The sequence below is a fragment of the Symphalangus syndactylus genome, chromosome 16, assembly GCF_028878055.3.
Source record: "Symphalangus syndactylus isolate Jambi chromosome 16, NHGRI_mSymSyn1-v2.1_pri, whole genome shotgun sequence".
Classification (NCBI taxonomy): domain Eukaryota; kingdom Metazoa; phylum Chordata; class Mammalia; order Primates; family Hylobatidae; genus Symphalangus; species Symphalangus syndactylus.
In genome coordinates, this window is record NC_072438.2 from 88,328,182 (window position 1) to 88,342,226 (window position 14,045).

Here is a 14,045-nt window from a genome sequence, read left to right on the forward strand (position 1 = left end):
CTCAGCCTCCCAAGTAGCTGGGATACAGGCACCCACCACCACGTCTGGTTAATTTTTTTGTATTTTTAGTAGAGACGGGGTTTTACTGTGTTAGCCAGGATGGTCTCGATCTCCTGACCTCGTGATCCACCTGCCTTGGCCTCCCAAAGTGCTGGGATTACAGGCGTGAGCCACTACGCCCAGCCCAAACCCATCCTTTTTTATGACTGCGTAGTATTCCATGGTGTATACGTGCCACATTTTCTTTATCCAGTCTATCATTGATGGGCATTTGGGTTAGTTCCAACTCTTTGCTATTGTGAACAGTGCCACAATAAACATGCACATGCATGTGTCTTTATAGTAGAATGATTTATAATCCTCTGGGTATATACCCAGTAACAGGACTGCTGGGTTAAATGGCATTTCTGGTTCTAGATCCTTGAGGAATCGCCACACTGTCTGCCACAGTGGTTGAACTAATTTACACTCCCACCAACAGTGTAAAAGCATTCCTATTCCTCCACAGCCTCAAAAGCAACTGTTGTTTCCTGATTTTTTAATGATCGCCATTCTAACTGGTGTGAGATAGTATCTCATTGTGGCTGATTTGCATTTCTCTAATGGCCAGTGATGATGAGTTTTTCATATGTTTGTTGGCTGCATAAATGTCTTCTTTTGAGAAGTGTCTGTTCATATCCTTTGCCCACTTTTTGAGGGTTTTTTTTTCTTGTAAATTTGTTTAAGTTCATCGTAGATTCTGGATATTAGCCCTTTGTCAGACGAGTAGATTGCAAAAATTTTCTTCCATTCTGTAGGCTGCCTGTTCACTCTGATGACAGTTTCTTTTGCTGGGGCATAAGGGTTTCTAAAATGGCTTTGATTCCAAACATTATATGTGCTATGTGCTCTCACTGTTTAAGTGAAATACTTAATACTAAAATATTTCTAACTCCATATACAGGTGCTGAATTTCGTCTGATGGCAAAGACCTAGAATCATGCGAAATATTAAAAAGAAAAGGCCACTTTGGCCTGGGAGAAGGCGTCCTATTTACAAGACAAAGGCAGTGATGTGTAATGTGCAATGTAATGATCAAGAGAATGACAATTAAAATAGGGTCATCTACAGGTAGGGCTTCATCTCAAAGATAGAAACTGAAAAGTTTATTCTACTTCCCCAGACTTTCAGATAAGAGCTGATGATCCCACCTGTCCATGCACAAGTGTAAAGACAGAAAACAAGTCCAACATCCTCACAACCTTATGCACCAAACTATGCACACTATTCAACAGCACCTTATCCTTCAATCAAAATGTACTGACACATATTTGACCAAGTTCTGGAAACCCAGAAAGCACTCTGTGTATCACGTTCTAAAGCTCCATCCCTTTTGTGCTGAATAATCTGCTGCAATAGCTTTCAAAACACAGATGACCTGTATCTACGTTTACTCCAATGAGAACACAATTAGTTAACCTTCTAATTATCCTAGTTGTTATGGCACTATTTGTAAAACTCTACTGGTAGGTTGTTTTTGAAAATCCATAACATCATGAAATTAAAATAGGAAAAATATAAAGATACACAATTATTTTTGTTTTACTGAGGGGGAAAAGAAGCTTAATAGTTTATACCTTCTGTGTACAATATTACATGTGAAAAAATGTATTGAATATAAATAGTAATGACATTATAAATGATTGAATATAAATAATATATACACACACACAAACATACATCTATATATTACAATCTGAGTTTCTTACAGATATAAGGCTTCCAGTATTTGTGTAGGATCTTTTAAAAACAGAAGACAATAGAAGAATAGCCCAATATAAACATGATAGACAAAAATGAAAATATTGTACTATCAATTAGATGAAAGTTATGAGTAATGCTACATTTTATGTACACAACTTGGAAAATTATGGTCTCTTTAGGAATCTATTACTCACGTCAAAATAGGACCCTGCATGTTCCAATATTAGCTGAGTAGAATCAGGCTTATTTTTGCAATATGTGACATACATCTGAAACTTGTCTGCCTATAAGCCAAAAAAAAAAAAAAGATCTCATTTAAACCATAACAAGTCAACGCATGATAAACTTTCATATAGAAAAGCAGCAGTATGGATAATGGAAATTTAAGCCTCAAGTTGAAGACACCCTATTTTAAAAAGAAAGCTACTGAAATAAGAAACACATCGTTCTGACAGCATGCAACTGCAGTAGCCTCCCCGACCCCGGCACGTCAGGCTGAGAACCTGTCCTCTCTTTCCATAGCGGCGTGTGCAGACCTGGCTGTGGGCTTTGGACAGCATGACCGCACGTTCACCTGTCTGCCTCCCCTCCAGACTTGACGATCCCCCAGAAGGACTGGGAACTCACCTATCAGCAAATCCCCAGGGTCAGGCGGACGCCTGGCACACTAAATAGTCTATTTCAAACCATCAACAGGGCCAATAAAAAAACTCACTCCACAAAAACAATTAGTTGAAGTATGCAATTCTTTGAGGTAAAGTCTATTTCTCTGCAAGTATGGATATGAGTAGAAGATAGTGACTTAAAGGAAATGAAGACCATCCCTCCTAACTTCCTTCAACGTCACCTAATAGCTGGGAGAGAACAAACGGTTGAAGCTTCATTACCCAAGTAACAAAACAATGTCCAACATCCTCTGGCAACTGTTCATATTTTTCCAGCTCCTTTAGGAATATGCTGCAAAGAATAAAAATGGTATCATATTATGAAGGTGTTTTAAAACATTTTACTAGTGAGATATGCCAGAAATTGAGAAATCTGTGCCCCCTAAGGAATGAACACAACATGTAGCTCTTAACTAGGGTAAGTTATTGTGACTTTCAAACAGCTAGCCAGTTTAGCCTTCAAACACTTTCTAACAAATTTATTTCTGGGAAAGTGCTAGTGTGTTCACTAAGGATATACTTTAGAGATGTGAACATTTGGCTGAAAACCCATTTGGTCTTTTCTGCCTTCTGCTGAGGAGTGAGGGGACTGCGCTCTCGCTGACCCCAGCATCATCTCACCACAGGCCACCTAAAGGAGCTTCTGCCACCACTGCTTTTAAAAAATTAAAAGAGAATCATGTACCTCCTGTGGCCAATGGAAAGTGCATTTTATTTTGGTCAGAATACACTTCTGTTGCTTCTTCAGTTCCTATCTCTTACTATTAGAGACCAAACAGCACAGGCCTGCAGTCCCAAGGGGGCTCCACTGTCTCTCAACCCTCAGAAGTAACTCACAGGGGCACCTGACAGCTCAGCTTCAGAGAAATCAAGCTTCCTATGAAAATATTTCCATAGTTTTCCTGATCTTATTTCTGTAGAAGATAAGTACAAACATAAAGTTGAGTCTGTATTAAAAGAGTTTCTAGAATGTCAGTCTTTTTGGAGAAAGTCTGATAGGCTTCATTCAAATGGCAACAAAATCACTGAAATCTGCTTAATTCAATGGGAATGGTTCATTTCTTGTGATGAAACTTCAGCATGTGGATTTCAAGAGTAACTGCTTCAAAAGAAAAAGCCACTCACTTATTATGAAATTCGTAGATTTCCTGCATGTTTCCGAAGATTATGAGTTCTTTGTTTACAATGCCAGGTGGAATCTCTTCCACACCACTGGTCATTTCCCACAGGTAGGTCTGGCCGAGAGGGAAACAGGAGTTAGACAAAAATAAACACCACATTTTCAAGAAACAGCTGTTTCTGACATCTGTAAATACACAGAGTTAATGTATAAGTGAAAGTATAACTGAGGACTGGACCCTTTTACAAAACATAAAAAACCCTCCTACAAAAGGCCCTCAGTTGCTGTTAATACTTGAAAAGAGTTCCTATACTTTTCAACTGTAAAATGATTCCCAGCTTCAAATTTTGGAATTAACCTACTCCACAAGTACAACCAATATTCCTGATACCACTGAGTATTAGTTGCCAGTCATAATTAGTAGGCACATTTCTCTGAAGCTGCTGTACAATTCTATACAAAGAGAATGTCAGCCAGGCCATCATGTGATAAACAGAATGAGAGGATTAATGCTGTATCATCTCTGTAATGAGTGAAAAACAAACCTAGAACTCTACAGAAGTGCAGAAACACGAAACCGGCTGCTGAAGCATACTTTACATTTAAAAAAATGACAGAAAAAAATTGTGATTATTCTAAGGACTACCAACAGGTAAGAATAAAACAGCAAGCTTATGCTCAATCTAAATAAACAAGCAAAAAAAAACTTACTTACATCCATACATTCCCGGAGGTCTCTTACATAAGCCTTTTCAGTTTGAATGAGCTCAGCCATTATGAACCTTCAAGAGAGGAAGACAGCGAGGAGTACAGTCAGGGTGCAGCTTACTTCACTATCTACTTTTATGGATTTATGAAATAACAAGAGTGGGTCTAGAAGTATTAGTCTTAGAGTGATCATTTTGGAGAGGTAAATCACGAATAGACAGAACAACAGTATCCAGCTGCTAATTCAAAGGGGAAAAAATATTTCTGCACACATTTTATTGAGGTACCGACAGATCAGGGTTTCCCAACCTGGCACTGTGGACATTTGGGGCCAGGTAACTCTGCTGTGGGGCTGTCCTCTGCACCGGAGAGTGCTCAGCAGCTTCCCACTAGAAGCCAAAAGCACTCCCTCCCCCTCCCCACTGTGACAACCAAAGTGTCCCCTCGCATTGCCAAGTGCCCCTGGGGGACGAAACTGCCAATTGAGAACCACTGGATTAGAGCACTCTTTTTTATTTATACAGAGTTTACTAACTGGCAACTTTCACACACCTACATTTGTTTTAGGTGTGATAAAAACTATTAATTTCCTCTCCTTAGTATCACTATCTATCAATGACAATTCATCAACTCCACATGAAACACAGGCACAGGGATAAAAACTAGATGCTGTTTCTGAACCAGGTGATAAGAGGACAGTGAACCCAGTGAAGTCTGTGCTGACACAACTAAGTCTACCCAGAGCAACACAAAGCCTGGGTGCCATGTGACTTCAAAGCACACACAGCAGCATGTCTGTCCAAATGACATTCTCTTCACTTTTCCAATGAATCCTGGTAGATTCTGAAAGACTGGCTTACTCTTTTCTGCGGGCAGATTTCCGCTTCTCTTCGTTAAGTTCATGAGCAGCATCTCGAAGTTTCACCTCTGAGCCAGGGATACTGGCTGGAATGATATCGAGCTGGAGACTTTTACTCTGTGGAAAAAGAGAGCCAATGAACTCAGTTAATTAAATCAGCAGAGAGGGCGTTAGGAAGAAGACCATAATTTATTCAGTTTGCACAAGGCCATTTACCGATTTGTTGGAATCTGAAGAAATCCCCAGGGCTTTTTCCAAAGAGGTCCTGTACTTCTCCATCCGCAGAGAGAAATCTCTGTACCTCTTATCCACAGCAGTAACACATTTTTTTATCTCTGCCGCATGGGCATGCCCTTTTTCACAAAAGCCATCAGCCAGCTGTATCAATAGCTTCACTCTCTCTTTGGTTTGCTGCAAAAAACAACAGGAAAGTATTGCATGGCAAATGAACCCGACTGCCAGAAACCTGAAACACAGTGGCGACTTGCCTCCAACTCTGAGCTCTGAACAGGAAAACCGGCTGCTGGTAGAAACTGAGACCAAAGCCCCAGGTCCACCCACTCCATCTCCTGGATTCCTGACCAGCTATCTCTCCTTAGCTCTTCCACAGTGAATGGCACTTTTATGACCTCAAAGAAGAAACTTAGACTATTTTTCAGCAACGTCTTCATCTAGGAGGTGCTTAGTAAAAACGTGTAGAATGGATGCATGAAGGAATGCATGTGAAGAACGCGGTCTTCACAGCGCCGTTACTCTCCTCAAAGCCGCTGAGCAAAGACAGCTCCTCGCTCTATGCACGTTTACTTTTTGTACCCAACTGGACCCACGGCTCTTTCGGGGCAAGCAGCCATCTGACCTTTTGGTTTTCCTGAAGCACATGTGGCCAAGGCTGTCCCCACAGCAGGCACTCAACAAAATCCCTCATGAAGTTCCTCTGCATCATGCTGATTGCTTTTTTAACTCTTAGAAAATGTGAAGGAAAATTCACTAGTCAGGAAATTATCTATATAGAGGTACTGTAAATTTTGTTTCCCTGTTTTAAGAGCTCTCTCTAAAATTATCCTATTTTATATGTACACAGAAAAGATCTTTCATTAAGTTAAGCATAATTTATTATTTTTCACAGAGATACATGGACAACCATACAACAAGTTATATATACCATTTGGCAACCTCACTCAACTCTGATTTCTCAACAGCTCTCTCTCTTCACATTCATTTCGATGGTTATTACTATTAGGCTTCTTTTGTTATAGTGTTTTCAAATAAGTGAGTTACTCCTCTTCTATGGAACCTGCTGTTCTCCGTTAAGTTTTAACTAGAAAATCTTTTTAACATATATTCAGGTAACTGACTTTAAAAATCCCCAGAAGAAAGAAGGTCAGAGTTCAAAACCCAGATAAATGATCTTAGCTTGTAAAATCAAAGTTCTAAGACATAATTCACTGCGTAACCTGTGAAGTCAGCCGTCAAGATCCTCCAGACTCTACACAAATAACCCCAACACTCCAGCCAGTCCCCAGCCACCCAACAGCACCCCATCCCCCAGCTGTGGCTCACCAACTCACCCCTCCAGGCCAGCACCCTCCTCGGGGCCTCTGCACTGGTGCTTCTGCCTGGAAAGCCACTCCCCCAGATACCCCTATGGCTCCTTCACGTCTCTACTCAAATAAACGCCACTCTCTTAGCGGGCCCTCCCTGGACCCCCTTAAACTGCAGCTTGCCTCCCTGCCTATTCTTCTGCTCTGCTGCTTCCGATAGCATGCATGGCCCTCTGACAGAGGGTGCAAGTGATTTTTTACAATCATCATCTGTCCTTCTCCTGTGAGAACGTCACCTTTACAGCCCAGAAATCTTTGCTTGTTTCGCTAACATCTCTTACGTTGCCACAGGGGCCATCTGTGGAAGGCATTGTAAACTACCTGTATGTTTATCTTTAAGGGGTTAAGAAAGCTATTGAGTGTTTTAAGTGATGGGGACACAGAAGTGAAGATAAAAAGATAACGCAGCTTGCCAAAATTAAACAAGAATTATCGAGCAACTGAATGGTGTGATAAAAACTAAGTACCATAAATCTGCTAACCTAAGAACTTTAAAAATATCTCAATATATTTTTACTTGCATTGGTGATTTTTAAAATACATTTACAGGATTCAAAATTCCAAAGGTAAAAAAAGATACAAAGTAAAAACTCTTCTCACCCCACCTTCCACTGTCACCAGTTCCAATTACCAGCTTCTTGCTATCACTTCAGAGACATTTTATGTGCATGTACAAGCAAGTGCACAAATGTACATGGTATTTTTCTCTCTCATATTTCTTACACATGTGCTTGCATACAACAAACACTGCTCTGTATTAGCATTTTCTACTGAACAAATCCTAGTTGTCCCTCCTGATCAGAACTAAAGTCCTCGCCTGTGTTTAGAGCTGGGTAATATTTCACTATATGGATGTGAACTGTATGGATGCACGTAAGTTAACGTCTCTCTATCAATACGTCTCTGTGTTGTTTCCAAATTCCGTCTACCACGGCAACAATGCAAGAAATCAATCAGTTGCATGACCAGTGGTTAAGACACGTGCCTGAGTGCTGCTGCCGTAACACACATTGTGAGACCTGCAACTGCTGGGGCAGACAGGAAGTGCAGTGCGAGCAGGCAGGGGTGCGAGCGGGCAGGAAGATGCCGCCAGAGGCCTCTGAGGGGCTGCCCTGCTCCATTCCCCCAGCAACGGAGCCTCGTCCACGCAGCATGGGGTCCACCTTTTTGATCTCGGCTAATCCACTGGGTGAAATGAACTCAGTGTGGTTTTGATATATGCTTTTCTTATATTAAGTAAAGTTGATGATCTCATGGTGAAAGCCATTTATTCCCTTCCTATGACATATGTTTAATATCTTTTGTCCATTTTCTTGGTCTTTTTTTTCCTTATTGATTTGTAAAAGTTCTTTCTTACTGGGAAATCAGTCCTTTGTGATATGAGTTGCCTATATATCTTCTCTATTTGACTTTTATCTTTAGATGTTCCTTATGGTGGACTGTCTTGTGTAAAGTTTTACATTTTTTTGTGTAGGTGAATTTATTAACCTTTTCTTTCATGGATTTGGATTTTGTGTCATTTAGACAAATTTCTCCATACGAGGATATAAAAAATATCCTGTTATTTCTTCTGGTACTATTAGGTACCACTGCTGATATTTAAATCTTCTTCTGGTATTTATCTCGGTATCAAGGTGAGATATAAATCCAACCTAATTTTTTTTCCAAAGCCATTTACCTTGGAAAACATCATTAAAAAAACTATTCTTACATCTTTTAAAGTGAGATCTTATAAGGATTTTCATTCTTATTCTATTTGTTATCTCTAGAGATTGTTACAGCACTTAAAAAGCACATAAACATTTTAACTGAACAACCTCATCTGTAGGCATAATCGAGGAACTGGAGAAAAATAAAAGCAAATTGAAGTCCTAAGTCCACAAGCTCAAGAAAGCTTTGCTCATCATGTTCTTAGACAGAAATTAAATGGTGTTAGACACTTTCTAACAAAGTACGGTATTTGGCACTGGGGACGTTGATGATTAGGACCACAGGAAGCCCTATAGGAAGAAGGTTGTGGCGTCAGTAAGGCAAGGGCTTCCGGACCTCAGTGTGTGCAAAAATCACGTGGTGAGCTGTTCAAATGCTTATCCGCAGGCCTCACTCCAAGAGAGCCTACGTCAGTAGGTTTGGAGTGAGGACAGAAATCTCTCTTAAATAAACACCCACAACCTGGATGCAGGTGGTGCCTGCAAGACCCGTGGAGAAATGACTGCACTGAGAGCTGCAAAGGGACCCAGCCGAGTCTCAGTGAGCCAGTGATGGGAGACTCTTGTTTAGCCTTCCAGCTTCATTTCCATCAACACTAAAAATGTTATAACATCGTAACAAGTGCGCTGAAAGACTTTCCTTTCAGAGCTAAGAATTCTCTATACGGTAAAAGCAAAATGGTTTCTTAGAAGATTCTAAGGTCGGGTGACAGAAGGCAAGTGAGGGAGCCTTAGCTCATGATGAAAAATCAAAGGACATCTCCAAACACCAAAGTAGGTGTTTTCTGATTAAGGGAAAGGCAGTCAGAAACCAAAGAAAAAGATTGCTAAGAAAAGGAAAGGTGAGGGGTGTTCTTTTCAAAATCTACCAGTTCCTCTTAGTAGAACCAATTCGACAAACCCAACAAAAGAAACAGTTTTACATATTTGAGGATCAGAAAGGTCATATATCACTCACAATTTTAGACATTTCTTATAAAATACAAGAATAAAAATAAGCCTATCATTGCCCAATCTTTCAATAACCACACATCAAACTTGAGGAAAAGGAATATTCAGGAATGGAAGAATTCTTTCATATACACTTTATTAGTGGAGCAGGCCGCCATGTTACTCAGTTCCAGACAGTGCACATCACATCCCCCACGCACCGCACCTGGAGCTGGGCAGTGAGCAGGCTGTCTGGCCACACACAATGGCCTGCAGAGTGGAGCAGAGGTGAAAGATGGCAAATCTTAAATCTGGCTTTCAGTGTGGTATGCGATGTTAGGCATTTTCTTAATACCTTTATAATCAAACAATATTCAAATAAGCAAACATAGCTTGGGAGTTTAGGCACACACACCACCACGCCCAACTAATTAAAAAAAATTCTTTTTGTAGAGACAGGATCTTGTCATCTTGCCCAAGCTGGTCTCAAACTCCTGGCCTCAAGCGATCCTCCCACCTCAGCCTCCCTTGAGCTCAGGAGTTTGAAGAGGATCCCTTGAGCTCAGAAGTTTGAGGATGCACTGAGCCATTATGGTGCCACTGCATTCCAGCCTGGGTAACAGAGCAAGATCCCATGTCTAACACACACACAGACACACACACGCCCCTAAATACAGATCATATAATGTGCATAACTATTACTTAATATCTAAATATTAACAAAAAGTGAAAACTGTCCAGCCAGGTGTGTATGTGGAGGTGGAAAAGCCATGATCCTTACCTGCAGGGGAGGGTGGGGCGGCCCTCCTTAGTGCTCATTGTGCCTCTGGGGGCAGCTACTGTCCCATGGTCCTGCGCCCTGCCCTCCCCCAGTGCTCACCACACCCCCACCCTGGGCCGGGTCTTCTTGCTGCGCCCCCCATGCCTGGTCTCTCTGCAGCCCTGCGTGCCTGTGTGAGCCTCCAGGATAGGAGCCGTGGAAAAGGAGAGAGCCCAGCACCTCAGGGCTGAGGGAAAAGAGAGCTTTGGGGACCAGGAGCAAAGGGTGGCAAAGAAGAGCAGGAGGAGTCAGCAATAGTAACAGAAAACATAAACATGGACAAATAAACATAATACAAAGTAGCTGTCCTCTCTCTACATGATTGAAAAATTCCTGTTATGTTTAAGCCAGGGTAGGGGCCACAGGAGATAACCAATCTTGCTACTTTATAGATACACTTCTTTTTAACCAAAAATATTATCCCACTTGTAATTTATTTCCCACTCTTATACATTTGAAATAACTGTCAGATTTTTCCAAAAACTCGAACTCTGTCATCAACAATAGAGGCACTTCAGAAAATACTACAAAGGACGTATATTCAGACTTTGAAAAACAAAAACCCCACAGGTTGCAATGGTGACTTGACAAGAGTCTCAAAACTGTTGTGAGTTCTTGGAAGGACTCAGCCTCTACAGGTATAAGCCTTAATTGGGACAACATTCAGGTCAATATGCAGATTCTTATATTTTTCCTCAAAAAGCCATATTTACTCACATATATGGCATATGCCATAAAGATAATTTGATTTCATAATTTTATTTTTATTTTCAGGAGAAAAATGAAAATGCCTCAAGTTTTAGACACCTCTGAACAAGCACTAACAGAGGCGATGACACAAGACTCTGCCAACCATAAAACACACAGACAACTGCAGGCTGGACTGAGCGTGAGCAAAACGACTGTAACAGTTTTCACCATCTAAAGACGGTGAAACACCCCCAGGTGTAGGAAAGGAAACACCCCGAGAATACATAAAGGTCAACTTGGGGACACCAAATAATGTTTCACAAAAATAGCAAGTCCTGGGAAAACATCTTAGAGAAGTAAACAGGAAGGGGAAAGTGTAGAAGGGAATAATGGGAAGGACAAGGAAGAAAAGGAGAGAGATGGCAGTATTCACAGACATCAGAGGGACAAAGGACACAGATGAAGGGAGGAGGTGGAGGACATGGAGGGACACACGTGAACGGAAGGAGGAAGCATCCCCCAGTTAATGTGGAACAGCCCACTGGGTCATTCTTTTCTCCAATCTCATGAGGTATTTCTTTATGATATTTTTGAAGACTCACTTTCGACTTAGAGGCCACTACACAAAGTCCACTCTGAACCCACCTTTGCAGTTATCTGGAACTCCTCGTGCTCTTTCAGGAGCTCCTGGGTGTGCTGTATACTGGAGCCCGTGGAGGTGTGCGTGGAAAGGTAGAACTCGCCATTATCATGGATCCATTCCAAAGCCTGGAATGGGGAGGAATGAATGGAGTCAGAGGGCTAAACATTCCTGAGAGGAGCCTAAAGCCCCAAGCACCTCATTTAAAGGTCAAATCACAAACCAAGGCTGGCAGCATCGAGAAGCATTCCCTCCCAGACAGACAAGTTTCTGAAATAAAACTGAAGTCTGATCACAATTACAAAATTTTTAAAAAGGACATTCTAGATGGTTATGATGGTATCGCTTATGTTGCAACAATAAAAAGTTTGAGTTTCTTAGTATTCCATGGTGTGTATGTGTCACATTTTCTTTATCCAGTCTATTGTTGATGGGCATTCGGGTTGGTTCCAAGTCTTTGCTATTGTGAACAGCGTTGCAATAAACATACGTGTGCATGAGTTTATAATAGAGTGATTTATAATTCTTTGGGTATATACCCAATAATAGGATTGCTAGGTCAAATGGTATTTCTGGTTCTAGATCCTTGAGGAACCGTCATACTGTCGTAATGAACTAATGTACACTCCCACAAAAAAAAAAAAAAAATACTTTGAGTTTCTTGTAACTGTGAACCTAAAGGCACAATAAAAGTACAATCAAAGAAACCACTACTATGAGCCTTTCTCAGGAAGGGACTAGAGTGGAGACAGAGGGGAGGCAGCCGCCCTGGGGAGCGCCCTGGAGCAGACGGGCAAGGGGACATGGCCAGGGCAGCAGCGGGAAGCAGGACGGGATGGGACAGGACGGGGCTGAGAAACCCAGAGGTCTGCGCCTCCTGGACCTGGTGCAGGAACAAGGAGCGAAGGAGGAGGTGGGGCGCGGGGAAGAAGGAACTGAGAACACCACACCTAGTTGTTTCTAACAACAAGTAAGACAAGAGGGACATGGAGACAGGGAACCGAGAGTGAAGTTCTGCTTTTCATAAAGTCACTGTGGAGCGATGTCAAGGATGTAACTGGGATTTATGAATCTGGAGACCAGAAATGGAGGCCTGGGCTGGGAGACAGCACACAGAAAGAGACAGAAGAGGAAAGAGAGATGAGAACAAGCCACAAATGAGCGCCAAGAAAGGCAATGACCAGAGTGGGAGATAGGAAGGAGAGCAGCGAGGCCTGGGGTGGGTGGCCAGCAGGGGAGGGGCCTGCACCAAGGCAAGATCAGCGAGAGCCCTGGAGGCCAGTCTGCGGAAGCACTGGGTATCCGCTGCATATTGTGACAGTGAACAGAAGCGGAACGGCCGGAAGGCAGACGGGGCACCACCTGCAACAGCACGCACTTCAGGATTTTATTTTCGGTAAATAAGCAGACTTTAGGAAAATGCAACAATACATTCCATTATCTTTCTCTGCCAACAGAATTATGTACAATTTTGCTTCTCTATAGCTGAGGGATTGTCTTTCAATGGAGAGATAATATAGTTATGTGAGAAAAGAACCTGAAACCATCTCTAATTAGAAATCCAACCGGGCCTCCAATGATCTTAAATATGGTTAAACTGTCTAATAAAATGTTAAGAGAGTGTAATTTACCAAACATGACTGCATGCCACCTGGCTGTTGGGAACATGCTGGCTACACCTGGGAGGAGAGAAGGGCCAAGGTGGGGCGCCAGATCCCTGGCCTAGGAACCCAGTTCATCCAACTCTGGGAACTGAGCCGTTCTGAGCACAGGCTGCGTCCTTCGAGACTTACATTTTTCAAAATGGAACAAAAGCTGTTCCTTAAGTGGGAAACCTCTGCTAAGAAAGTTAATTTTTCTTCAGCTAAAAAGCATGTATCCAATGCCTGCTCTGGATCAGCTGCATATGAGGCTGCAAGCTGGATTCAGAAGATGGGTCCGTGTCATAGTCAGAATGTGGGTCAACACCAACTGTCATCACAGAATTGCCCTGGGTGACTTTAAGGCACCCAGACCAGGGTCGGGCCACACACAGACGCTGGGGGAATCACCTTCTCCCCTGTGCTTCCCTCCAGATCCCCCAAATTCTGGATGAAAGTTTACGGATTCTTAAGCTATCACTAAGGCAAAACAGAAGTGACAGGAATCTTAATATTTAAGATGGGGTCAGATTTTACAATAAAATGATCTTCTTCCATGACTGATGATACAGGCAGAAGCACTTCATCCCAAAATGACTTAAGAAGGGGATACTCCAAATGTACCCCCTTGATACATCAACACTTTTTGACTATACTAAATTATTAGAAATTCTGGGCCAGGTGTGGTGGCTCATGCCTGTAATCCCAGCACTTTGGGAGGCCAAGGCGGGCAGATCACCTGAGGTCAGGAGTTTGAGACCAGCCTGGCCAACATGGTGAAACCTCATCTCCACTAAAAATATAAAAATTACTCAGGCGTGGTGGTGGACGCCTGCAATCACAGCTACTTGGGAGGCTGAGGCAGGAGAATCGCTTGAACCTGGGAGATGGAGGTTGCAGTGAGCTGAGACCACGCCATT

General features: G+C 42.2%; 1 protein-coding gene across 3 annotated transcripts in view; it reads right to left on the reverse strand.

Annotated features, from left to right (window-relative positions):
- TRIO (trio Rho guanine nucleotide exchange factor) overlaps positions 1–14,045 on the reverse strand; it is a 365,439-nt gene that overhangs the window by 115,307 nt on the left and 236,087 nt on the right. For all 3 annotated transcript variants that reach the window (XM_055245954.2, XM_063619580.1, XM_055245955.2), the window contains exons 21-27: positions 11,491–11,613; positions 5,312–5,506; positions 5,097–5,212; positions 4,244–4,310; positions 3,534–3,643; positions 2,631–2,700; positions 1,938–2,027 (exon numbers count right to left, since the gene is read on the reverse strand). In XM_055245954.2, the coding sequence (XP_055101929.1) occupies positions 1,938–2,027; positions 2,631–2,700; positions 3,534–3,643; positions 4,244–4,310; positions 5,097–5,212; positions 5,312–5,506; positions 11,491–11,613 (771 nt within the window). The remainder of the gene's footprint in view (positions 1–1,937; positions 2,028–2,630; positions 2,701–3,533; positions 3,644–4,243; positions 4,311–5,096; positions 5,213–5,311; positions 5,507–11,490; positions 11,614–14,045) is intronic.